At 39.7% G+C, this 27,777-nt stretch overlaps 3 protein-coding genes across 3 annotated transcripts; 2 read left to right on the top strand and 1 right to left on the bottom strand.

The window, feature by feature from the left end:
- Positions 1–36: 36 nt before the first annotated feature.
- LOC138020518 (craniofacial development protein 2-like) lies at positions 37–837 on the top strand. Its single transcript, XM_068867492.1, has 2 exons — positions 37–382; positions 500–837. Exons 1-2 carry the CDS (start codon positions 37–39, stop codon positions 835–837), a joined length of 684 nt encoding a protein of 227 aa, XP_068723593.1.
- An 87-nt stretch (positions 838–924) lies between these two features.
- On the top strand, positions 925–1,374 carry LOC138020517 (uncharacterized). The gene has a single exon (XM_068867491.1). It carries the CDS (start codon positions 925–927, stop codon positions 1,372–1,374), a length of 450 nt encoding a protein of 149 aa, XP_068723592.1.
- Positions 1,375–2,412: 1,038 nt separating this feature from the next.
- On the bottom strand, positions 2,413–27,777 carry LOC138020516 (nose resistant to fluoxetine protein 6-like). The gene is made up of 13 exons (XM_068867490.1): positions 27,773–27,777; positions 27,018–27,271; positions 20,996–21,169; positions 17,955–18,048; positions 17,046–17,138; positions 13,704–13,872; positions 12,717–12,796; positions 11,947–12,040; positions 11,234–11,307; positions 10,997–11,150; positions 4,817–5,027; positions 4,443–4,585; positions 2,413–3,025 (listed from the first exon to the last, which is right to left on the bottom strand). Exons 1-13 carry the CDS (start codon positions 27,775–27,777, stop codon positions 2,906–2,908), a joined length of 1,665 nt encoding a protein of 554 aa, XP_068723591.1. The 3' UTR covers positions 2,413–2,905.

The following is a 27,777-nucleotide window of genomic DNA, read 5'->3' as shown; positions in this document are numbered from 1 at the left end:
TTGGATGGCCATCACACAGAGGGAGTGGCCTTGATCATGAGCAGGAAGGATAGGACACTCATCGAATGGAAACCATCAGGATCGAGACTGCTCAAGGCCAGGTTCAACTCAAAGTACACTAAGTTGACGGTGATAATGTGCTATGCTCCCATTGAAGATGCTGAGGAGGCAGACAAAAATGCTATTTACGAACAGCTGCAGGCAGTGACTGATAAGGTCCCAACACACGACCTTCTTATGGTGTTGGGAGACCTGAATGCCAGACCCGGGAACAATAACATTGGCAGGGACCGTGTGATGGGGAAGCACGGTATAGGTACCATCAATGACAATGGAGAAAGGCTGTGTCACTTCTGTGATGAAAACAACATGGTCATTGGAGGTACCTTGTTTCAGCATAGAGGTGTTTACAAGACAACTTAGACCTCGCCCAGTGGAGCCACTAAAAGCAGAATACATCACACTCTGATCAACGGAAAATGGAGAAGCTCCTTACAAGATGTAAGGGTCTACAGAGGAGCAGATGTCGCCAGTGATCACAACCTGCTGGTGGCAGTTGTCTCACTGAAGCTGCGGAGGGCTCGAAGGGGACAGAGAAGGGGACAACAGTTCCATTCCCGTAAACTGAGAGATGACCGGATCAGACAAGCCTTTAGACAGGAGCTGAAAAAGCGCTTCCAAATCCTGGGGAAAGAACAGGAAATGAACGTCGACTCCTTTAATCAGGCATTCAAGGCAGCGGGAGAGAAGGTTCTTGGATTTAGAAAGAGGAAGAGGAAGGAATGGATACAAGGGGAGACCTGGGAGAAAATAAAAACAAGGAGAGTAGTCAAATGAATGAATGAATGAACTCCACCCAGTCAGAACGCGTCCGTGACCAGCTGAGGAGAAAATACTCAGAATTGGACCATGAGGAGGAAAAAAATGACCAACCTAGACAAGAATAAATTTGTAGAGAGACTGGCGGATGAGGCACAAAAGGTTTCTGGTAAACAAGATCTGAAGACCCTATATAGAATTAACATCATGTTAAATAATGGTTTCAAAAATAACGATATCCCTGTAAAAGATATAGATGGCAATGTTTTCTCGAAAGAAGCAGAAAAGCTTGCTCGCTGGAAGGTACATTTTGGAAGCATTCTAAATAGGCCAGAACCTGAACAAGTAGCTGAGATTCCACCGGCAGTAGAGGACTTGGATATCTGCATAGATCCACCTACCATGGAACAGGGGAAAGCTGCCATCAAAGCGATGACGAGCGGGAAGGCAGGTGGAGCAGATGGAATGACAGCAGAAATGCTCAAGGCTGAAGAACCTGAAACACCACGCCTTTTGATGTGCATATTCAGAGAGATATCGGAGAGCGATTTCTGAAGCGTGGAAGATCGGACTCATTGTAAAATTACCCAAAAATGGTGATTTGGGTGTCTGCAACAACTGGAGAGGCGTCACTCGGCTCGCCTTTACCAGCAAGGTCTTCAACAAGATCATCCAGACAAGACTGGCTAAACAAATGGACGGGTAAGTACATCAGGCAGGAACAGGCAACCCGTTCCGCCCTGGATGCTCGTGCTCTGACCACATCTTCACCCTGAGGCAAATTCTAGAGCAGAGCAAGGAATGGAATGCTCCCCTGTATCCCAACTTTATTGACTTTGAGAAGGCGTTTGACGGCATTCACCGAGATACCCTGGGGAAGATATTAAGGCACTATGGGATTCCACCAAAGCTGGTAACTGTCATCAAGATGCTTTACCTTGAATTCAAGTCCCAGGTTATTTGCAATGCAGCGCTTACAGACGCCTTAAGCGTGACCACGGGTGTGAAACAAAGGTGTATTCTCACCCCCTTTCTGGGTTTTGAAACAAGTGACTAGTAGTGGAAGAAAAGGGATTAGATGGACATTGCCCAGTGTCTTGGAAGACCTTATTGCGCTGCTCGCCCACCGACACCAGGACATGCAGGGCAACTACAGCAGGGAACTTAGGCCTGAAGATCAACAGTAAGAAGACAAGGTACTTAAGGATGAGTAGCAAAACCTCACCATTATGGTGAATGGGGAAGTGGTAGATGAGGCTGAACACTTTACCTACCTGGGATCTAAGGTGTCCACCAGCAGAAATGGAGAAGAAGAGATCCTAGTCCGGATTTCAAAGGAAAGCCAGGGCTTTGCTTCGCTTCGAGGCACTTGTAGATCCAAGAACATCACCCAGATGACAAAGATCCGATTCTTCAAAAGCAATGTCTTAAGCACTCTACTGTATGGCGCAGAATCCTGGAAGATGACCAAAACCATAATCCGTGAGCCCCAAATGATAATTTTACATTATACCATGAAGATTTTTGGTCATATCCTGCACTTAGTGTTCTGTGGGTGTCTTTCGCTCTTCACACCCTTGTTGGAACGTGATTTTTACTTTGTAACTTAGGTATAAAACAAGTTCCATGTACCATCTTGTCCAATTAAACTCCCTGACGAAGTTTTAGTGGTCCAGACGAAACCGGTCGGAGAAAATGAAACTGACAAGATGACAAGATTTGCTGCTGTGTGCTGCTCACTAGTATTTTATTTAAAAACAAATAATAATAAAAATAAAAAATGAAAAATAACAATAATTGAGAAAATAACAATTAAAAAATAAATCAACCAGAAGTCCTCGTTGGGTCACCAGGCTTCGGCTTTTTGTAACAGTGGACAAACTGAGAGTTGAATGAAACAAGGTGCTGATAGCGATGTCGAGTCAGCCGAAACCACCAAATGATGACATTTCTTCAGGTTGTTTACAGGTCGGGTAGGCCAGTTTACGCTTTTTTACATGATACCAATAAAGGGAGATGTCATGGGTTACCAGTGTTTAAAGTAAAGATCTGCGCATGCATTTCAACATGATTGGCATTACATGCCCTACTTCTTATTTCTAAAGAAAAACGCGTTCTCCAACTGCATCATAGGAAACTCCACACAAACAGCCAGCACAAACGCCACAGCGTAGGACATCGCTACTATGGAAACGAAGTAGAATGCCTGCAAAAAGGAAACACAAACATTTACCCTCATGGCCGAGAGATCAATAATATCTCGGGAGATGGTCTAACAAAAAAAGGTAATCGACGTTTCAGAGATCATCGAAACCATAACCCATTTCACGCACAAAATTGATACGGGACACTCAGAATAGCGACACGGTACCAATATTTGGAGTGCCGAGCACACCTCCACAAATGTGCGCGGTATCCCTATGATGCATGACACGGGTGACTAATGTACCTTCTGTTTGTTTTATTTACACGCCGGCGAAAAATTTACCGTGTCGTGCTCGTAAAACGTACAGCCTCGGACAAACTTGTTGAAACATTTTGCAATACCTTGCCCTCCTAAAATGTTGTTTTGCCAAAAGGGCTCAGAGACTTGCGTGCAAACAGCATTGTGAGTGGAGGGTAAACCGCGAAAGCTTTAGTTCTGTATATTCATGTACTGTTCCAAGGAATCACAGACTGTAGGTATGGCAACGAGATTTCGGAGTACTTACTAAGATCTACTTTCTCCAGCTAGTTTTAAACCGCGCAAAAATATCACTGTATTGGTAAGCATCACCGATAGGAAATCCGAGTATCTCGAGATGCGCAGAACATATGTACAATAACAATAGTAGGCATCGTCCTTAAATAGATTCTTATTTTCTGAAGAAAAAATCACGCTATAGATAGCAGAATTTCCTGGTATTCGGCCTTCATCCCCTATGCAGCAGCCGGTTTTTCCCTATCCCTTATATAAAATTTGAATAAAATTTAAAGACAGAATGGAGAAAATCACACAAAAAATGACCATAAGTAAAATCGAAAGATCACAAAAATCCTCAGAACATCAACACGTGCGTTTACTGTTAAAATTCATTGCCCAATTCACAATTTAAACAGAGCAGATTAAAATGTTGTGCCTTTGGCAACAATTACTGAATGTTGGGAATGTGTACGAATGAAAGTATATGCTGTTAATAACAAATCATCAGCGCTTGCGTAAACAAATGCCCATCTTAAGAAACGAACGTTTGTAGAAAACTTTAAATTTCAATTGATCTTATTTGCCAATTGAAAGTGCGTACATTTTGTAGATTTTAGAAAATAAGAACCTGTTTCAAATTTTAGGGACAACAGGTTCTTGTTTCGAGGGGGTCTTCCTGACAATTTTAGGGTATCAGGTTCCTAAAAAAAAGATCTCACTCGCGGGGTTTTACTGTATTCTAAAATCCCGTCGATTTGTGTTTCCTTATTTTCATCGTGTTGAACAAACTGACGTGAGGTTATCATATCTATGAATAATTATTTCCTCGACCTAACATAAGTCCAGTCACATCTGCTGTATACTCAGCACCAAGAATTCTGAATTAAAGAGTGATGGACGGCTCATAAAGACATGGTATGTATTACTGTATTCAACTTACCAATATCTTGTCGGTGTATTCTGTCGTGTGTTGAAAGGACCCGAAGTAAGCTCCCAGAACCATCAAATGCAGCAAATACGCACTGTATGTCAAACGGCTCAGTGGAATCCAATACGACGCAGATAGGAACTTGTTTACAAGACCTGCAACACAAACATTATACGAGGCAGACTTGGACGCCGGACGACAATTTTATCTCTAATGAAACGTCTACGCCGTCAATGCTTGAATGGTGCATGTACGTGTTAATATGATGATCATTCAGTATTCCTTAGTTTTCACACAATTCTCCAATATTTAGGGATTAGCATGTCACTTTAAAAATAAAGTTTACCATAAGAAGAATTATCGTATTGATTTCGACTTTTACTTACTTCCATATCCTTTGTTGCAAGCGTAAATGACCCATGCAAGCGCCAGACCCCACGTAAAGCGACTAAAGGAGCCGTAAGTAATGTTATCAGCCTTATTGAATGGCGTGCCTCCTTTCTTGGTAGAAGGATAAATACCATACACAACAGTCACACCGAGACCAATTGCCACAAACCAACCGACCAGACAAACAATCTGTCTCGGTATTTTTCTCTGCAATCAAAGTAATCAAAGATACCCTTTGGTGACGTCACTGACGCAACTTGTAAAAGAAAACTGAAATGTGTTTTTTCAATAACATTTATAACAGCTTTAGGCGACTTTAAAGGCATGCTTTTTTATGCATTATGTAGTCACATCAGAAGACACAACCAATGAAATTCGGCATGACAGTATACAGCCACTAGAGTGTGTTCGGTGGCACTAAACGGGACATTACTGAACTAAGAAACAGCGAAACGAAACACCATATATGATACCACCATACATTGAATACTAATCAACAAAGGTTGGTCTTGAGATTATATGTCGCTTTAGGCCTAATTTGGCCTAAAATGTTGATGTTCTTAATTCATTGAGATTAAAATCAAGATTCAGATTCAAGTTTGAGATTAGGAGAAAACGTTTCAGGCCTAATTAGGCCTAGGTATTTAATTTCGGTATTAAATCTCAAATCCAACCTTTGTCGGTTAGTATTCAATGTATGGTGGGGTCATACATGATGTTTTGGTGTTTCCTTTCGGTGTTTCGTGGTTTAGTAATGCTCCAAGAGACACGAGTAACACGAAGCCGAGCTGCTCGTTCATGGAGTAGGCACTGAGATAAGTACTATTTTGATCATGTCTGAAAGTTTGTGTCTGTCAATGACTGATGCCAACGGCAGAGGATCGAACAGACAAACGCTTACTTTGCGAAACGAAGTCACTTCCGATCATCACAATATCTCAAAGATCTTCAGAGTGTTGGAGAATAATTCCATAAGTGCTAAATAGGGTAATTTTCCAAAAGATAAAGTGAACTTGAAAACTTCTTTGGCATTTTCCTTGTTCTTTTGGAAACGGCTTTCGTCAACGTTTAACTTGAAAACATCTTTTCTCCTCTTTTAAGATGCACAAAAAAGGAGTCAGTTTCCAGTTGGAAAAATCCATAATTGCTACTATTTTACTTTCCACGAGCGAAACAGAAAATCATTAATAGTAATTCACTAAACAAGACGACGCACTGTAAAAGGCGTGGCGCATTAGGCACATGGTAGATGACTTGACAATCAACTGTGGTCGCATACAGAGCTTTGCGATAATTTGTGCAATAAAAAAGTTCCTAATTGCAATGAGTCCTTAACATGCTATCTGTCGTTCATTTTTTTTTAAATCCCCCGTTCATTTTTCTTGCGTTGGACTAGAATATCTTTTAGGGTTTCATCCCTTTGTTGCTGTTTGTTTATCCCGATCTTGGATAATCAGAGCGTGAGGCGATCCCTTTTTAATAGTGCGTCACCGTGTCGCAAGGACACGGCAGGCTCAAATCTTTTGGTTTTACTTTAACTCGCATCATCCTAGAAATGACTGTAACACGCTTTACGTCCGCTGCAATATTTCTTGGACAAGGTCTAAGTTAGGTGATAACATAGTGGCTAGTTCTCATTGCAAGCAGATCCCGCATATTTTAATACGTCCCAATGGGACGTATAGTTTTCCAAAGCTTTCCTTGGGGTAACCCCTGTGTCGCTTAAGAAATTTAGCATACGGCAAAATGCCTTTTGCCAAAAATGGATAAAATTTGTTTTGAAATTTTCGTATTTCTTGCCTGTTCGATCCAGGTATTCAGCAACTTCTCAAAGGAGCGAGACCTAAATGTTAGAATGAGAGAGTTCTTACGCTTTCATGTCAAGCAAAAGGAGACTGTCGCTTCCGGACAGGATATGCTACTATAAATCTACAATCATAGACAAAAGTAGTTGGGAAGGTTATGTAAATGAACCACACCAGAGCTGTATTTCAACCTGCTTCTGTTAAAGCTCAAAAGAAATAGTTTCACTTTCTCTTACATAGCCCCCCTCCCTCCTATTCAATGTTGGAAGGTGAGTCAACAATTTTCCACTGAAACCATTCAGTTTTGCACAACATTGAAGGAGGGGGGAGGGGAGAGAAGCAATGAAGACTTCAAAAGTGCTAACCTTCCCAACAGTTTTGTCTAGGATTGTATGAGACTAGGAAATCTGCTTTGAACGCTTATAACTCTCGTAGTATTTGACACGTGGCTTCCATTTGTTATTCTAGACACGTTCTTATGATGTACTTTCCAATGCATGAATAAAATCTCACAATAATGAAATTTGGTTAAAATCATCGTTTTATGATTTGGATTTCAGACTAGCGTGACGCTTCACAACGTTACTCCAAAATCCGTTCTGTTGGGAAATTGTTTACTAAGAATGCCATAAAAAATACATTTTTGTTGTTTGATGTTTCATTCGTTAAAAGATAGCTTTCTTTTTGGAGGACGTTGGAAGAATGCCAAAAACTGTTTTATTTCGATCGATTTAGCAAGAAATGGTGCGAGCAGTGCGAGAGCACTTACATTACTCCCGACATCACTCCCAACATGACTCCATTTTCGAAGCCTAAAATAATGCCTTTACAGCACAGCTACAGATAAATTATTGAAACTGGAGTGTAAAGGGTTTAAAAGGAAATAGTAGTAGGACTTAGCACGGTCATTTCAGCTTTAATTTAGGTAAACTGCAACATTACTCCATAAAGAGAGCTTAAATTGAAATATTGCATCTAATTAACCTTTGTGTATACATGGTTTCAATGGAGTAATGTTGAAAATAAATAGATACAATAACTTTTGTCTATAATCAGAAACACAGTGTAAGTATTCCAGTATGCTTTACATATAACTACGTTATTGTTGCAAAATATCACATTCATTGGGCATATATTTCGCATTTTCTTATGGAGTAATGTCATGGAGTAATGTTCACATACATGTTTACTGTTCCCAAAATAGGTCAATGATTGACAGGACATCCTACTCACGCTACTGGTGCAAAAAAAGTAATCACTGTTAATTTACTTATTTAATGTGACTCTGTTTGAAATGCACACATGACGTTTTTAAAAGGCGCTGCTCTCAACTTGGCAAAGTGCAACTGACGTTCGCCATTGTACGAGTTTAGTCCGTGAACTCGTTTGACCTTTCAAGACCAGCTTTTTGGCTTTAATTAACTATCATTTAGTCTCCTCCCCTTTCTGTTCATTTACCTAAGGAATTTTCATCATGTTATTTGCTCTACAATTTAATACCATTGAGACACTGATGCAACATGACGTCGTAACACATGTATGAAGTTGAAAACGTGCCTTATTTTTAACCAGATCAACGCCTAAAATTCACGATAACATGGCCTAAAACAGTTAAATGTTAAAGCAAGATTTAACTGTGTTTGTTTTTCAAAAGCACTGTAAACGCTAAGAAAAAAGTCGTCTTTCCAATTTAAGACCACGCCCAGAATTTTCAGACATTCATAGACAAAAGTAGTTGGGAAGGTTATGTAAATGAACCACACCAGAGCTGTATTTCAACCTGCTTCTGTTAAAGCTCAAAAGAAATAGTTTCACTTTCTCTTACACAGCCCCCCTCCCCCTATTCAATGTTGGAAGGTAAGTCAACAATTTTCCACTGAAACCATTCAGTTTTGCACAGCATTGAAGGAGAGGGGAGGGGAGAGAAGCAATGAAGACTTCAAAAGTAGTTGGGAAGGTTATGTAAATGAACCACACCAGAGCTGTATTTCAACCTGCTTCTGTTAAAGCTCAAAAGAAATAGTTTCACTTTCTCTTACATAGCCCCCCTCCCTCCTATTCAATGTTGGAAGGTGAGTCAACAATTTTCCACTGAAACCATTCAGTTTTGCACAACATTCAAGGAGGGGGTAGGGGAGAGAAACAATGAAGACTTCAAAAGTGCTAACCTTCCCAACAGTTTTGTCTAGGATTGTATGAGACTAGGAAATCTGCTTTGAACGCTTATAACTCTCGTAGTAATTGACATGTGGCTTCCATTTGTTATTCTAGACACGTTCTTATGATGTACTTTCCAATGCATGAATAAAATCTCACAATAATGAAATTTGGTTAAAATCATCGTTTTATGATTTGGATTTCAGACTAGCGTGACGCTTCACAACGTTACTCCAAAATCCGTTCTGTTGGGAAATTGTTTACTAAGAATGCCATAAAAAATACATTTTTGTTGTTTGATGTTTCATATTCGTTAAAAGATAGCTTTCTTTTTGGAGGACGTTGGAAGAATGCCAAAAACTGTTTTATTTCGATCGATTTAGCAAGAAATGGTGCGAGCAGTGCGAGAGCACTTACATTACTCCCGACATCACTCCCAACATGACTCCATTGTCGAAGCCTAAATCAAATGCCTTTACAGCACAGCTACAGATCAGTCATTGAAACTGGAGTGTAAAGGGTTTAAAAGGAAATAGTAGTAGGACTTAGCACGGTCATTTCAGCTTTAATTTAGGTAAACTGCAACATTACTCCATAAAGAGAGCTTAAATTGAAATATTGCATCTAATTAACCTTTGTGTATACATGGTTTCAATGGAGTAATGTTGAAAATAAGTAGATACAATAACTTTTGTCTATAATCAGAAACACAGTGTAAGTATTCCAGTATGCTTTACATATAACTACGTTATTGTTGCAAAATATCACATTCATTGGGCATATATTTCGCATTTTCTTATGGAGTAATGTCATGGAGTAATGTTCACATACATGTTTACTGTTCCCAAAATAGGTCAATGATTGACAGGACATCCTACTCACGCTACTGGTGCAAAAAAAGTAATCACTGTTAATTTACTTATTTAATGTGACTCTGTTTGAAATGCACACATGACGTTTTTAAAAGGCGCTGCTCTCAACTTGGCAAAGTGCAACTGACGTTCGCCATTGTACGAGTTTAGTCCGTGAACTCGTTTGACCTTTCAAGACCAGCTTTTTGGCTTTAATTAACTATCATTTAGTCTCCTCCCCTTTCTGTTCATTTACCTAAGGAATTTTCATCATGTTATTTGCTCTACAATTTAATACCATTGAGACACTGATGCAACATGACGTCGTAACACATGTATGAAGTTGAAAACGTGCCTTATTTTTAACCAGATCAACGCCTAAAATTCACGATAACATGGCCTAAAACAGTTAAATGTTAAAGCAAGATTTAACTGTGTTTGTTTTTCAAAAGCACTGTAAACGCTAAGAAAAAAGTCGTCTTTCCAATTTAAGACCACGCCCAGAATTTTCAGACATTCATAGACAAAAGTAGTTGGGAAGGTTATGTAAATGAACCACACCAGAGCTGTATTTCAACCTGCTTCTGTTAAAGCTCAAAAGAAATAGTTTCACTTTCTCTTACACAGCCCCCCTCCCCCTATTCAATGTTGGAAGGTAAGTCAACAATTTTCCACTGAAACCATTCAGTTTTGCACAGCATTGAAGGAGGGGGGAGGGGAGAGAAGCAATGAAGACTTCAAATGTGCTAACCTTCCCAACAGTTTTGTCTAGGATTGTACCTACTGTTTTGCTGACTCAGATTGTTCGGGACTTTAACCCTTTCACTCCTAATAGTGCCACTTATAGATTTTACTCTGTCTAACGCCAGAAGATTTTACTCGTCAATGGGGAACCCCACGGGGCTGAAAGGGTTAAAGAAGATATGTCATGCACAATGATGTAACTTCATGACACCCAAAATGCCCAAAAAGTAGAATGACACAGTGCAATAACCACTTAAAACTCTTGAACAACATAAAAGAAATACAGCAAAAGGAAAGAAATGCATAGATGGACACAAATGGACAAGTTTGAAACGGAATGCATTTGGGTAATCTTGGAAAAAGTCGACCCGACATTTTTCAAGTTAATGGCAAATCGCTTGGATAAAGAGAGCTTTTTTTTCAGAATCATCTTGGTTGTGATGTAACGATAAGTTTATCAGTAAAGGAATTCCACATTACCATTTTCAAGTTTTAAACACTTGATTAACTAAAGACTTCCCCTAAACACTCTAAATAACGTGACAGTCCAAAAAAAGGCAAACAGCTGTCGGAAAAATCTTTAAAAGCGATCGCGAATAGGTCTTTGTCTACTACTTACCAATGGGCTTAGACGAGGTGCTGATTTTTCAACGTGGATCAGATACCCAAGGACCATTCCCACAAGATAAGGTGAGATGCGACAATATGGCTTGATATACAACAGGTTAGAGAAATTGTTTTCATCATCATTGTTTGGTTTTTTATTAGGATCCCTGAGAAAAAAAAAAAAACCCCTGCCATTTCCTGAGAAACAAGCAGCCGGGATCGTGCAGGGTTGGGGAAACTAACCACTCACAGAGCAATCAGTATTTCCGGAATTCTCTGACTGACTGCTAGTGGCTTTTCTTTGGGTATTCTTTCCTTAAAACGCTAAACCCTTTTAATGAATATGATTTTACTTCATTTGACTTTGTTGTCACAATGTTATTAATTTGCTAGTTTTCAATCGTGGAAAAAGGTGTCAAAGTAAAGAAACGAATTCCTGTAATTGCTAAAAGCAAAGAAAAGTGCAAACAACTAAGTTCGTTTGCTCTCACAATTTGAAACTAGCGTAGTAAAAACAAAGTAAAATATCTGTAGAAGTAAACAGATTGCTTACCTTTTATAAAAACAGAGGATTTTCTTTGACTCTCACTAAATCAATAATTTGATTAACTCTTCTTTTTTTGCTCTTTAGAAAAAATAAAATGCGAATTTCGGGTATGACCAACATGCCAAGACCCTTTTGGAGGTTTAGCAAAGAAAAGGGAATTAGTTTCTACACCAACTCACGCAAAAATCCTTTGACTCCCAGCAAAGAAGAAAACAGTTTGTGAAATGCATCACCGCTGCCACGACTGCCGGGTGCAATTTGCTTTAATTTGCTTCATTGACTTGGAACACTGTGTCTTTAAATGGTCTAATCTATCTATTCGTAGCTGATGTTGTTAAGAAAAATAAAAAAAGAAACAAACAAGGAAAAAAAAAAGAATCATGGAACACTTAATCGCCCATGCCGAATAGTACTACTTTCAGGTCATAATAATCAATTATCACTCCAGTGACAACAAAAGAAACTCCGAGAAGTCCACCCACACTGGCAAACACTCCTTTCCACTTGAATCTAAAAAAGAGAAAAGAACAGTTCACAGGCAAAGTGAATTTGATTACAAGTCGAACTTTGAAAAGAGGAAACAAAAATTTCAAATACGTCGATCACAGCACCAACAACAGAACGGTCAGCAACTCCTTTCCAGCAATAACAGCTTACATTTCTAATGACTATCCTGCCAAGTGTCGCTTGAAATAGCAATTGAAGGCTAGTTTGTTCGATCCCTTTTTCCCTGGGTATAGATCTCTGCAGAGAAAGGACTCTTGTGGTTGGTAGTCCTGGAAATATTGGGGGAGGTTGTTGTGGAAAGGGTCTCTGCAACCATGATAACCTGGGCTCAAGCCCTCAACGAAGAGATTCATGTTTCGCCCTTATCAAGTTGTTGAAACCTCAGAGACGAAGCAAGTCAATGAAAAGCAAGTGAAGTAAAGGGATAATTTACAACTCGTATATCTTCCATTTTGTTAAATTCTCACACAAACACACTAAATTGACCATGCAGACCTCAGAAGATGCAGTTGCTAGAGCATCGCACAGATATCTTAGAATTTCTGAATTCGAATTTCATTGAAGTCCAAAAATGTCATGACTTTTTAGGCAATGATCGCTCAAATTGCCTTGGTACGAGCAATGATTTTCCGTTCACTTCATTGCCGCATGTTAGCAGTTGATGCTTGGTAACACCTACCTATAGACCAGAAATATGACCAAAGGACTGATGATATAAAACTGCATGTCGTTAGCGAGATACCACGACCAGCCAATACACTGAAAAATGACATCATAACTTACATCATCATCAGAGCACATTACACTCTGAACGTGATGGCAATTTAAATGTTATGAGCTGCAAACACTTAATCCTACCTGGGGTAAGAGATTACTAAAGAGCAGTTCATTGGGAGAAAGAAAAGACTAGAATTTCCGAGGTGGAAAAAGATTTTCGATGTTGTGGCAGCGCAAAATACCAAGCCCCATTTTTCGCACAACCAAAATTCACAGAAATACGTGCTACGCAGGCTAATAATGGAATAACTCTACAACAAATCCAATAAAAAAAGAGAAAACAAACAAATCTCACCCATTTTCCGACTGGGATTGCCATACTGGCAACCCAGTAATTATGAAGCATTCACAGAGTTAACAGATTGGTCTACGTGCAGGTTAATTTTGAGGACGGTGCCTACTAATTCTGAAAAAGGTATTTTTGCCCCGTTTTATGATTATGGAGGAATTGTAGGTCTTAACAAGTGTTATCGAAATCCAAAAAGAAAATTGAGGGTAACCACGCATTTTTCAAAGATAATTGATGAATAATATTTGCAAAAAGCTATAAAATACAAAGCAATGTATGGCGTTCTTTCTCAAATTGAAGCTTAATTATCTCTGAAAAATACACACGGTTACCCCCAATTTTCTTTTTGGATACAAAGAGTACTTACTAAGATCTACTTTCTCCGGATAGTTTTAAACCGCCCAAAAATATCACTGTATTGGTAAGCACCACTAATAGGAAACCCGAGTATCTTGAGATGCACAGAGCGTATGCGCAATAACAATAGTAGGCACCGTCCTTAAAGGCAAGACTCGCTTTGTATCCATCATATTTTGCTAAAGAGAAAATTTTTACACGTCTTCTGTCCCGATACAAAGAAACGACAAGCGTATACCTTACCTCATCACCCAAATGCGTTGGATAAAAATTGTTGATGTACAGCAAATTTGTCCACCAGTACTTTTCACACGAGGTGCTATTTTGCCTGATAAACCAATATGGACCCTCACCAAGAAATGCGTACAAATTGGAATAAAATAAAATCGCAAACATGTAACTCGGTGTCAACCTAGGAAAAAGCATGGCGCTCAATAAATAAACAAGTCAATTAGCACTCAAAGCAAATAAATGTAAAGGGAACAGGAGCCTGGAAACGTGCCCAATTACTGGTTTGGGGTTTAGTTTGATTGGGTGATAAGAAACCACCTGACATACAGGGAATGCAAATATCGCGGATCACTCGGTTGGCCAGGGCCGAGCTGCTTGAAAACGAGGTTAGTGAGGACAGGCAGTGTTTGGATTGTTACGAATGGCTTCAAGTACACTCTAAACAGAGGACGACATTCCCGGAGCGTCTCTTACGGTAAGATCACCAGCAAAATTGAAAAACGAAGAGCTTCGATTCTGGCAAAGTACAGAGATGATTCCTTGAGAGGGTTGAAAACAAAGCACAGTTTTTAAAGAGGTAACATGGCTAGAATGCTTCGAGTAACTCCCGCTTTACTTCGAAACTTCGCGCTACATATTAAATGAAATGTTTATTGTTTTGTTAAGGGTTGAGGAATATATCAAAGCTGCATGGTCATGATCAAAACATAGTAAATCCCGATCGCATCCCACCTCCATTTACACAAAGCGCAAGGAAAGCTGATTCTCTTTGCGAAGATGATGTCAACATCAAATATCGATCAAAAGAGCACCGACAAGAACGAACTCCAGAAGTTCAAGGAAGATAGAAGCTGACAGCGGCCACAAACCAAAACACGCTAAAGAAGTCAGAAGAACGAGTGAAAAAAAAAATAAGGCAAAAACAGAACAACGCCTTCAAAGAGCATAACGATCTGCTAAGAAACGCAGAAAAAGGGCAAAAAAGCCCTTAAAAAGCCAGCTATCTCTCTCACAGACGTTCAAGAGTAAAAAGTTCTCGGGATAGGGTCAAAGCTTCAAACGTAGAATCACTCGCTTATATCAACGGCAGGCATACCAGTTTAGAATTAAATTGCTGCAAAAGAACATAGTCGGGAGGATCGACTCCGTCTCCGAAAAGTGACTTGGAGTTTTTGCTTTGTTCACAGCTCAAATACCATAGGACTATATAATTATGATTAAGTGACAAAAATTGATAACATTTTGAAAGAGTGTAAAGCCTAAAACGTAAGTGTCAAGTGTGAATACTCTCTGACCGATATGGCTCCACTCAAACACCTCCTTCCTCTAATACTACTTCACAGAGTAAACAACACTTCTATAAAGTTACCTTATTTAGGACGTTTTTCTACTGTAGCTCAAAGGAAAATACGCCGCCTTGTTAATCGTTATTGTAATGATCTCGACATCAAATTAGTGTTTACCACGCTCAAATTAAGAGGTCAGGCTTTTCTCAGTGAAGGATTCTGTCCCTAGAGAACTTCCTTCACATGCGATTTACAAATTTACTTGTGCTTGCTGTAATGCTTGCTATATCGGCGAAACCGGTCGTCATTTTTCCACAAGCGTCCGTGAATACCTCTGTTTTGAGTGAAGCTCCAGCACTTGGCTAAGTAGCCTGACTTCTGGCTGTTATACATAATTGTGATCTCATTTACACAGAAGCCCTTCAAGTTAATCCTGCCAAGCCGGCCACATGCTGGGAAGGTTACACCAAAACACCGGGAACACTGTCCCCTACTCTATTCGAATAGTGTGTGGGATCTTTAACGTCCCACAGAGTTAAGGAACACGTGCTGTGAGACGGGACTAGAGACTAGAAAGGCTAACCATTTCCAGATGTAGTTACAAGGACAGCACTTTCTCCTCAGTTATTTAAAGAGACTGAGCGTTGGTCCGGCCGGGGATTCGAACCAGCGACCTCCTGCACGGAAGTCCAGTGGGCTCTCGAATGAGCCAACTGGTCGGCGGTCGGCGGCTCTCTTCAGACAAGTCCTCACACATTTTCGAACATTTACAATGCCCAGAACGTTGCCGTTAATCTTGCTCTGCAGATTGTTTCGAAATCCTTGATTCCGCCCCCACTAAATTTCAGCTCAAACTTAAGGAAGCTATGCCTATAAATTGCAAAAAGCCAAATTTAAATCAACAAGTCCATCACGTTAATATGACACTTGCGTTTTAGGCTTTATACTCTTTCCAACACTTTGCAACTCAGTCAAATATGTTATAAATTTTTGTCACTTAATCATAATTAATTATGCATGTTTCGCCTTGTTATTATATAGTCCTAACGGTTCTTTCCAAATATTCTGTAACTGACGATGATGTTCGTAACATCGAAACATGTCATATAAATTTAAAAAAAAATGTTATCTTCTTAAAAGACACTTTTTTGCAATTCAAGAATAGTTCAAAGCGGCATTTATAGGTTAAGCGAGAACCAAGCGAACATTTGAATGAAGATCTTATCGCCTTCAAGTGGCTTGAGTTACCTTCAATCTTCGCAACATGCCGTAAATGTTACAGATTTTTGTTTTCTGTTATACACTTGCGCTTCTTACAAGGAAAGTTGACATGGCGGAAATGCTATTGTCAAAGGAGTTTGAAGATATTACCGTCCTCGCGGGAAAATCAAAGACCACCGATTCTTTTGTTATGCAAGTGACCAAGCAGTCTAAAGGCCGAAGAGTCAGGAGGACAGATATAAAGTTTAATTTTCCAAGTACTTCGGATCATTCTTTTCCTCTAAAAATTGTTAGGGAACTTCTTTAAATGAAAAGAAAAGAAGCCATATGCTAAGTGTTTGAAAGAGCGTTATTTCAAGGAAAAATATGGCTATGAATATTTTCCCCCATACTAAAAATGCCCGAAAATAGGTCACTTTCAAGTAAGATTTCCAAGTGGTTCCAAAGCTACTGAAAAGCCAAAAAAGGCCTCATTTCCTTCTTTAAGGTCTCATCTACAAAACCCATTTGCTAACTTTTGTAAAGCGCCAAAAAACAGCCGAAAAAAGCGCCAAACGTGAGCGATGGTAGCTGCATTTTGGACAATTTCCTTTTTTGTTTGACGGTCTGATCTCATTGGTAGATTCAAGTTTTATTTATTTTATTTTTATTTATTTAACGAATTCGCCCAAAGCCAGGTAATATTACAATAGGACACAAGGTCCCCTACTAAGGTAAATTGCCTTTAAGTCCCGGAAATGTCATAGCATTGTGGGCGATGCGATGTTTCTCCTCTCATACTTAAGAACACTACGTGGAATCTCTCACAAGAATGAATGTAACAATGCATCGTAAACACGTTTAATACCTCCAAAATCGATGAAAGTAGAACTTGAACAACGGAAGTTTCCCATCATTTTTTTCCATGCGACGGAAGGAAAGGTATGCCACAAGCAAACCGCTAAAGGAAAAAGATGTAAATCCAAAAATATATCGTGTTAATGACACAACTTAATTTGTCGAAATGACGCACAAATAGAGATTTCCAATTTAATTTTAAAAAGTCTCCAGTCTCTTTTGGTGGATATGTTGGCAGTCTGATTCCGCCAGTCTAAAGGCTAGTTATTCCAATCTACCAGTATTCTCTCTTTATGTCTCGACTATACCTAAACAACAGAGAGTGCAAATTTGGGTTAGGATTGTTAAATTGTTTGTTCCTACGAACCGCTTGGGTTAACACGGCCGAAGCTTATCCCGATTTCTGTGGCATGACGCGACTGGGAGTATTCATACTTCCCTGTGGATAGATACTAGCCAATTCCAAGGTTGCTCCCAATATGTCCCTAGTACCCATCCTTACAGGGTAGTGAGGAGAAACAGCGTGGCGCAACTTGAAGTTCCTTGTGTAAGGCGACAACACAGTGGTAGAACTAGTTAGATCGCGAACCAGCGACCCTAAGGGTGAGGTCTGGCGCGCCAACCACATCAGCACCTTGCCCCCACTTTGCTATGTGAAGAGTATGTTGTATTTTCGACGCCTGATGAAGCCAATGAACAAAACTTGACCGCAGCCATAATTTCCCTTTAATTTTATCCCATTCAATGACTAATCTTCACGTTGGAAAGGTCACTTCCTTTTTTTTTTTTTTTTTTTATTTATTCCACAAGTAGCGCTTGGCTGGAGAGAAACTAAAAAAGGACGGGACGGTTTTGGCCTACAAAATCAAACTAGTAAACGTTTACTGAAGCGACCAACACATTTACACGACTCTCGTACCTTAACACAAAGAAACTGTCGACAGAGAAGAAGGCACTAGAGATAGTTGCAAACGTAAACCGGTGAATAATGTTCAGCCCAAGGAGAATGTCATCTGAAGCAAAATAAGCAAAATAAGCAGGTTGATTGTTATCTACAGAAATCAGCCGTAGGAATGCAACAACAATATCACAAGTTGATTGGATAGGTTATAAAGTCCTTTCAAATACCAATCAATTCCTTTGAAGGCCCATTTCAGCGGCTTAAACATTTACCCAAAATTTTGAATGGGTACTTAGCTGGGCAGAGCTTTCCTGGATTTCTCTCCTGAGCGAGAAGGAACAGCAACTACTTCTGCACGTCCAGAACTTTGGACGACTAATTAAACTCCTAACCGGTTTAAAACTCGCTACAACCAGTTTGAATTTTCACGCCTGCGTAATGGCGGAAGGGTGGAGATGATGTTGCATTGACGTCACGTCGCGCATACGTGACAGAATATCAAGGAGATTCGTGCATAGTTTTTCCTTCTTTTTTCGCTAGAGGAAATTATTATTAGGTAAAGCTCTGTTGAATGCGCAAATCAAAGGGTTCTAACTTCATGCTAACAACAAGTCTACAGAACAATACACCAGACTCTCTCGAAGTCGAGAACATGCGTGTGTTCTGCATGTCCAAACGACTTTAAATCGACTCAATATTTTCGAAAACAAAGGAAATGTTGAATCGATGTTCAATGAAACTTAAAAAGTCTAAATTTGATTTAAAAAGCTTTAAACAAGCTTCTGACATTTTATACAATTTCAACAACCCAACATTTGGTTCAACTGCGAGTTGAATATATGAGGCCAGCGGCTTCAGTCGTTACGGTTCTTCCCTTAGTAATAGGGGATTTAAGCACGCGCATTTTTGAGACGCGAACGGCAACCGGATGTGAGCTGTTTTCACTTTTAACTTGTCTTTACATAACCACATTTACATTGCTGAGTAACTTTTCCCCATTAGAGATGATTAGTATAAAAATCTGGGGACACCACTGTCCTGGCACGCTAAATGCTCTCTTCCGGTTGACGTCAACGTCTCAAAAACGCGCGTGCTTAAGCTCCCTAATAACGATCAGTAGTCATCCTAATCGTGCTTGAAGGGCGGGAAGGTTTTAAGTTTCCTATAATGATTTTTAAGAGATATGAAGTTCCATATATTTGAACTGCGAAATAGAATGGAATGTACGGTGGCCCACAACTGTCACATCAAAACCAACTGGTCACAGCAAATTACAAACTCACAGCAAATTCAAATCACTCACAGCAAATTACAAATCACTCACAACAAATTCAAATCACTCACAGCAATTACAAATCACTTACGGCAAATTACAAATTATTAAGAAGCTAGGAGTCTTCAGTCACCTCCAGCCAGGGATGCAAGACGTCTTGGAATATTTGTCAACAAAGCGTCTATCAAACCTTAAAACGGGCCTAACAGTACCACGCAACCTGGGAAAAATTGCCTGGGAAAAATTGCGCCATCAATTGCGCCATCCAGGGCTCCCACTTGATTTGAAAACAAAAGATTTGTTGGTTTTGACCAAAACCCTATTGTTTATTAGGCAATCATAATTTAGAATTTCAATGTGGAATTTGCACTGGCATTACCCTTTTTGCACTGGTGTTACACCTGAACTGCACTGCTCTTAGCCAATCAGAATCGAGTATTTTTTCATGTATATTATTATTATTGTACAGTGCACCACACTATGTCGAGTGAGAGTGTAAGAGTGTAAGTCCGTGGTGGCAATAAATCACGAAAATAAACAAGTCTGTTCGAAGCGTGCTTGAGTTTCAACAAATGAGCTCCAAAATCGACGCTGATGAATAATAAAGCAGCTTCTATTTCCAAACCGATGGAATTACTTGGTGATAAATAATCTCGTCTAAGAGAGTGAATACAATGGTCAACCTCAAAAGTTGGACGTGCACAAAGATCGCAAACACGTGTTTAATTCACACATTTCTTATCAAACTTTATACCACTCGAAAGACACAAAAAACAAACTAACAAAAACAAAAACCTGGTGTCTTACCATCATTTTGGCACAGATGTATCCTTTGATTCGCGAGTTGTTTGTAAACACGCAACGTAACTTCATCGATCACAAGCGGCCGCTGAAATCGATGTCACTTTCCATTTTGCGATTTACTTGTGCAGCCAAAAGTACAATAGAAAAATTGAACGTAGCAAAAATCTTCCAAAATGTTTTTCGCGGGTAAAAAATTTTTGTTATTGTCATGTCGCAAATTTTTATTCTCTATCGACACCTCCTAAAAATTTCCTTCTGCTCTTCCTAAAAACTGTGTATCAATATTTATTCACTTTTGCATCAATATTTGTTTTGCATAAACAGGCTAACAAAATAGTACCTCGCTTACTTCGCATTTTTGAGCTGTAAAATAGAATTTTCAGTCTTATGTTTCTGACAAGTCGTATATTTTGAGGTCTCCCATTTAAGATACTAACCCCACCGGACAGAGACAAACTGCCATGAAGTTTTGTCGTGGAAAGATGTTAGACGCTCAGAGTACACGCTTAAACTTGCGATGAAAAAGTACTGGAACTTGAAAATGACCAACATGTCAGCCTCGAGGCCAATGTTTCTCGATTCCCTTTTACTTTCTTTCATCTTTTACCCACCATGGCACTATAATGATATACGGTACCAAAACAATATTGTGTACTATTAGAGCTCCTTATTATGCAAAGACAACTTGAATCTCCTGGAAAACAAAACGTAGCTCCGTTGACAGTTATTATGGAATAAAGTGCTGTGTCAAGTTACTGCACTACCACAAGTACTCAATGCGTGCCTATTTTTATTATTATCGCTCTCTCAAGTTTTCCACTGAAATAACTTTCAGAGTGACTTATGCGCTCCAGGCCTCCTCGTTTAAAGTGGGGTGTGGTGCATGTGAATACTGACTTTTCTGTTTCCATGAAGTTAAAGAAATGGAAAGAGTGATAACAGTGACTGTTAAATCGAGTAACAAACAGTGCATTGAACTTACTCAGGATTCCGCCTTGTGCAATAGCACCGTATGTATGTCCCAAAATAACCCACCACAAGCTGAGAACACGCACTCCATTGATAGACGTGATAGCACCGGGCGGAACAGAGCAATCCATGATCTTACTGGTGTTACGAGTTATTGAGAAGCACAGTAGAAATCTCACAAGAAAACCTGTAGAAAATTAAAAGTATAATGAAGTCAAACACAAGAAAAACAGTGATCAAAGACATGAAATAACAGTGCCGGATTGTAAGAATCAAGTAAACAGACAACACCGAGAAACTCGATGTTGTTTGTTTTGATGACACAGAATAAACCAATTTTAGCCAAACAAATTGTTGGTCACGAGAGCTTTCAACTCTAAAATACCTCCTTTGAACATAAATTCAGTTTTGACAAGAAGGGAATGCAATCCGTATTCGACAGTGGAAGAACGTTATCAACCAATGAATTGCTATTTTTTCCACCCTTTGATAGACTAGCTTAGCAGACACGTAAAAAAAATATGATTTATGCATGGCACTTTGCCCCTTCAGTTCATCTCATTTCGCATCACTGACTTTTTTTACAATGTAATCTATTGTACTCATACAGTCTGAAGTCAGGTTTCCAATACATATGAAAGAAGTTGCACTCAGGTTATAATGAAGAATTCATTTTCAAGAAGTAGGGAAAACACTCGTTTCCCCAACGCTTCTTTGGAACTCTATCGGCTTCCCGCGTGCTTTAAACAGAACAGATGACATGCAAGGGTTCTTTATTTGTTAAATACAAATGATCATCCTAAGATGAAAACAGCAAGGAGATTTGAAGAGCAGGCGATCAAAATAGGAGTATCTCGATGGTGAAAGACGCAAAACGTTTTGCCGAGGAGTATAAAACGGATATTAATCTAGAGTATCCGGAAAGGAACCCTCTATTCGCACAGAGAATGGTGAAAGAGGGCAACATGCACAGATTGTAGACTACTTAAAGAAGTGCAGAGTTGAAGCAAAGAGTTGAAGCAAAGTGGCAAGGGAAGCTGACTTTCAAGCGATGGGACAATGACAATATCAGAGTACAGAATTGTCCTGCATGGCTTAGACTCTGGACGTCATGGCCATTACATACAATAGCTGGAATGACAGAGTTGCACGAGCAGTTACTACTCACGCCAGTTTATCATGGAAAGAACACTCGAGCAAGCCCACCAATTGACATGTCCTGTAGATTTATCGACAGTAACCCTGAAACGGTCCCCCGGTCCTTATGAGTAACGGGCCCTGGCACAGAGTAAGTATTTGTCGGGACATACATGTAATGCAGCCCAGAAGATCAGTTTTTTTTAATTTTCAAAGATTTGGGGGTAATAGACAAAGTTGCACCTTGGTGCTCTCCTGTTCAGCACCAACCAAAATATGAGAGCGAGAATGCGGTTCAAGCATTCTGGGATGTTCCAGTATTCGGAGAAAAGACTGAACTGAAAGCAAATTCAGTAGATGCTCAAATAATCAACCATTACTAGAAAAGGGCTATTATGCTGGAGGTGAGCTGCCCATGCATTGGAGTTCGTGATAAAAAGAAGGAGAAAACTTCCAGGTACAATTACCAACTATGGGAACTTAAACAACAATATAACATTAAAATGGCCGTCCTTGGAGGATGGTCTGAAGAGATGGAGGGTGTAGTAAAGAAACTGACGGGGAAGAGAGAAAATGCAGAAAGCAGTTATTTCAAGCACAGTACACATTGCAATTTTAGAACATTTTAAGTCCACATATGAGCATCTCACAAGAAACACATTAATTTTAGGAAACAGGCATTAGGTTATATTTATTTAAATAACTTAATTATTACTAATATATCAATAGACTTAACTGATTAGAGTGTAATGTGAAGTGCTAGGTTTCTACCCCGTATGAACCATGTGAGCGTTAGCCCTACTAATGGAAATGGGCCCACTCAAGGACAGAGAAAAACTCTGACCAGGGTGTGAATATAACACACGACCTTCGGGCTAGATCACTGCTGCTCTACCGACTGAGCTACAAGGTCAGACGGGAGCAGGTCGTGGGAACTGAAGATGCTAAAGTCACGGCAATGAACATGTACAAGTACAAGGATGGATTACGTTTTTGCAAACGTTGGCCGTGTAAGCTCGTGTAGCACTTATATTTGAACAGACTTAACTGATTAGAGTGTAATGTTAAGTGTTAGGTTTCTACCCCATATGAACCATGCGTTAGCCCTACTAATGGAAATGGGCCCACACAACGACAGAGAAAAACTCTGACTAGGGTTTGGAATTGAACCCACGAAATTCGGGTTAGATTCCGATTATATCAAAACTTGGTATAGCCAATTAGTATTGATATAATATTCTTAGGATATAGTTAATTAGATTGCTGTAATTATAGGATATAGTATACGTTCACTCTAATAATGTGACTCTGTAGTAAAGCACGAAATAAGACAGTGAACCGAGCATGACGATCTCGGCCACCTTACCGGATGTGGGCGGGGTGAGATGGCCTTGGTACGTTCACCGTTTTTGGCTATTAACATACAACAATAATAAATTTTTGGACCATCATCAATGCTACAACAAGTTGCATAAATAGTGGAGACACTTCACCTTCTCGGGGCGTTATTAATTTCCCTGTTATCTCTCACACTGCAGCCCCCTCCCCCCCTTATCAGTGTTGCTAGCAAGAAAAAAAATGTTAGAAACTTAAGCAGTCAACATTAAAAGGGGGAGAGGGGAGAGGAAGTGGGAAAGGTTTAAGTTCTAGATACGGGCATTGGAACCTAGAAAAGGTGTTTTTTAATGAAAGTGTCTCAACAATTTTGCAACTTGTTGTAGCATTGCCTGATAAAAGCTTTCTTCAAGTTTTTTTTAGTTTCTGTTCATCAATAAAATATATTTTAAGATTTCAGTTTAGAGCAGTTTCAAACTCATAAACCATATCTTGAGAATAAGGTTTATGCACTAAAATAGACATTCTAGAACTGATTATTTATTAATTTCTTAAAGTGCTCCTGTGACCAAAAAATCAATTCATATTTTTCTTTGGATTTCAAAACTATGTTAACAAAACACTAAGTGACCCACGTTTTAAGCCTTGATTTCAAAAAGACACCTCTTTATTTTAACTGTAATTTTCCTATTTAATGGTCCACCATTACTAACATTATGTTCTTGAGAGAGCTGGATCGAGGAGAAAATGACGTCAAAGGCTCACTAGTTTAAGAATGCAATACGTGTGTACGCCGCAGAATTAATATGCAGCACGGGGGTTTTGGGCTTTCAGACTTTTAAACTCACGCTTTGCATATATAATAAGCTGCGTTCACACGCTGAAATTTTAAGCTAGTGAGCCTCTGACGTCACTTTTCCCTGGAACCAACAGTCTGAGGTCCAATCGGTCAGTTTTGAACGTGAGTAATTGCGGACCGTGAAATCCAAAACTTACACTCAAAGTAAACGGCCTTTGGATAAAAATCAAAGCTCAAAATTTTGCCAGTCAGGTGTTAAGCAAACACAGTTTCAAAATCTGAAGGAAAAAAGGAAATGGTTTTTTTTATCACAGGGGCACTTTAAGTTTTAAGGATTTGCTAATAAAAATAGGGAATTTAAACTACTACTATGTAATTAAGATTGTATGAGATATTTTAGCCGTTTGAGGCATTTGACTTATAGATTAAATCAATTGACGCCCTGTGGTTCCTAACTTGTACTGGAACAAACCTGTAGATGTTTTAACAAAACGCATAATAATATCAATAATAACAACGATAACGATGATGATAATCTGTGCCGCCATGAAATATCGGGTTGGTGTCCGGCGGGGAATAGCTGTGCCTCACGTGAAAAAGTGGCTCTTCAGTCTCGAACAACAACCTTTCTAGAGATGGTGCGTCGACAAAAACATTGGTGGTTGTCGCACCACATCACCACTTTCCTCAATTTGAGAGTAGAGCGATTTTCAATTGAGTGTCGTAAAACAAATACCAAAGTAATTACTTCGAACAATCACAACAAGTGCAAACAGCGCAAAGAACCAATTCAATCCAAATTCGTAGCAATTCCATGTAACTTGCTCAAAGCGCGCGAAAAAATCGCAAGTGCAAGTGGCCATTGGTTTTGGTTTTCCTTTTCATTGGTTGATAAACTGGTACAAAATTTTTCAACCAATCACTATGAGTAGCAATTTCAACGGCGTAATTTCTTTCGACAGTAATTTGAAAAGTGCTCTACTGGAAAAAAAGAGTAATCACATCAATTGCAACAGTGTGAATGAGGATCGACTGTCGCCTGTCGAATGGCAGGTGTCCTGTGGGTCGGAGCAGCGCAGGCCCAGAGGTCATCCCACTCCTGCCAGAACTAGATGGTCCAAGAAGTTGAATGTAACTGCCATAGTGTTATTTGCTGAACAGGCAAGTCAGCGATGAAGGTAAACCCATAACCCATCACAGCTATAGAAAGGGAATGCATATACAGATAACATCTGGAAGGAAAGACATGGTTTGCAAGTGATGGAACAGCGATTGTTACCCTGGTCCCAGAGGCGGAGGCAGAGGCGGCGGCGGCGGCTGGAGGTCGCATTTAGGTCTGGATTTATACTTCCAATAGGATCAGAAGTGGGATTATTAACAGTTAAATGGGGAGGTGGACAGCAACGAGAAACAAAATACTGAAGAGAGTAGAAGGCTTTGTTGTAACATCTGGGAATATGGAAACAAACATGTAGAGCGATTGAGGGAAAACAGAATGAGCAAAACAGAATGACATACAGTATGGACAACGACTGGTGACTCAACAGACAAAACCAAATCCTGAACTGGAAGTGCCCAGGGCCAGGTGGGGAATAGGGATACTGGTTTAAAATCTTACAGCATTACATTGAAGGATCTAGCAGTGTAAAGGTAAAGAATGATAAACAAAATGGGGGTGACAAACAAGGTACATAGACAGTATTGCGCAAAAGTCATGCAAACGTAATTCGACGAATTTCGCGAATATACATTTTTAAAGCCGTACTTCTGCAGTGCCTCGGTTGCTCGTCAGTCAAATTGGTTGTTTACAGGAGTAGTATAAGACGTATCTTTGAGCGGCTCAACGGTTCGGTGGCTCGTCGGTCAAACTATACAGAACACTATACAGTAAACTTTTTAAAGAGAGCTTAGGCCTGATCACCGAAACAAGCACTTAAGCTTAACCAGTAAACGAGTGCTATATTCTTCACACGAATTTCCTTTGCATTACTTTTGCACAATACTAAAACTGCCATTCCAGTAGATGTAGGGGCGTCGTTGGGAGTGATAACCGAATTTGGGAAGTATGATGATGATGATATTGGGATTGGTATGAGCATACATCTTATTGGAGATAGCAAGAATTTTGAGACTAGATACAGTGCTCGGATGTTGAGCACCCTGGAAGAAGATCCTGTGATACACTTTATTATATGACTAGCTCCGTGAGCAGGCAAGATGAACCAAATCCCGCACTGTGATTGGCTACCCGAGCGGGCAAGATGGAGCTATACTGCCCGCTCGGGATTTCTCGCTTCTTCCCGCAAGATCAAAGACCATTTTTTTGGTGTTTTATCCCATATAATAAATCCTTTATTGACCAAGCTTGTTCGGTCAAGATGGCTGGATATTGGCCTCGTTCTTTTTCTGCGTGTTTAAAAAAAAAAAAGAAAAAAGAACTTGGCCAATATCAGACATCTTGACCTCACGCTTGGTCAATAACCCATATCAAGGCTGCTGCCTAAGAAAATTTTAAAGGGGCCGTCATAGCTAAACGCTGAGAACTTAGGAGCCCAACATATGAAGTGAAAGGTGTTGCTGTGAAAAATTAAGGCGCCCAGAGCTATTCTTTGGGAGGCCCAGGCTACCGGGCTCCTGTTAGGCAACAGCCTTGCATATGTACCTCTGACAGAAAGATGTTGTTATCAGTATTGCTAGACAAAATACGTTGGGCTGGAGGCACCTGCCATAGACCCTACAAGTCATGAGAACTAAGTTATTGTACCTCTTTCTTGCACACTGGGCTGTACTAGGTGAACGCCAGAAACCGATGCTGATTTGGAAGCAGATACGTTTGAGTGAAGCAATGGAGTAGACTCATTATTTGCATCACCCCAATCCTGTCTTGCTTTAGATGGCAGATAACTTTCATTTCGAACATTTCCCAGTGTAAACCAAAACTTCCACGTCTGTTGGATCAGGCACAAGTCGACCAAGGTTCCAACAAGACATAAATATGCTATGATGCCACAAACAACTCTACGAGATCAAAACAATGATCTTTAGTAACGAATGGTGCCGGGAAAAATATAAGCTTTGTTCACATGCTTTACGCCCTAAATGGGAAACTATTCATGAATTTTGGTTGAAGTTTCCTTGCTATGGAACAAGGATGAAATTGAGACCAGACGAAACTCTCCTCTATTTTTTCTCCTGATATTCGGTGACTACATGTATGTCAGGTACAAAAACAAAGTCATTACATGTAGCACAAATTTCCCAGTATGAAAATGTGTTCCCTCGATCAAAATGTGAGCATTTACTAATGATTCCAAACCTTTTTTGCCTTCAGAGCAAAAGTCGTATATCAAATATTTAGGCGTACCAATTGACTCAAATCTCAACTGGAAATATCATATTGGACACATTACTTCAAAGATAAGCAAAACGATTGGCATTATTGCCAGACTACGATGTTATGTACCTACAAGCGTACTGCTAACAATTTATCGATCTTCGATATTCTCTTGTCTATCCTACGGCAT

The sequence above is a fragment of the Montipora capricornis genome, chromosome 10 (assembly GCF_036669925.1).
Source record: "Montipora capricornis isolate CH-2021 chromosome 10, ASM3666992v2, whole genome shotgun sequence".
NCBI classification, from domain to species: Eukaryota; Metazoa; Cnidaria; class Anthozoa; order Scleractinia; family Acroporidae; genus Montipora; species Montipora capricornis.
The sequence above is the reverse complement of the archived record's forward strand: the minus strand, read 5'-3'. Positions and strand labels throughout refer to the sequence as shown.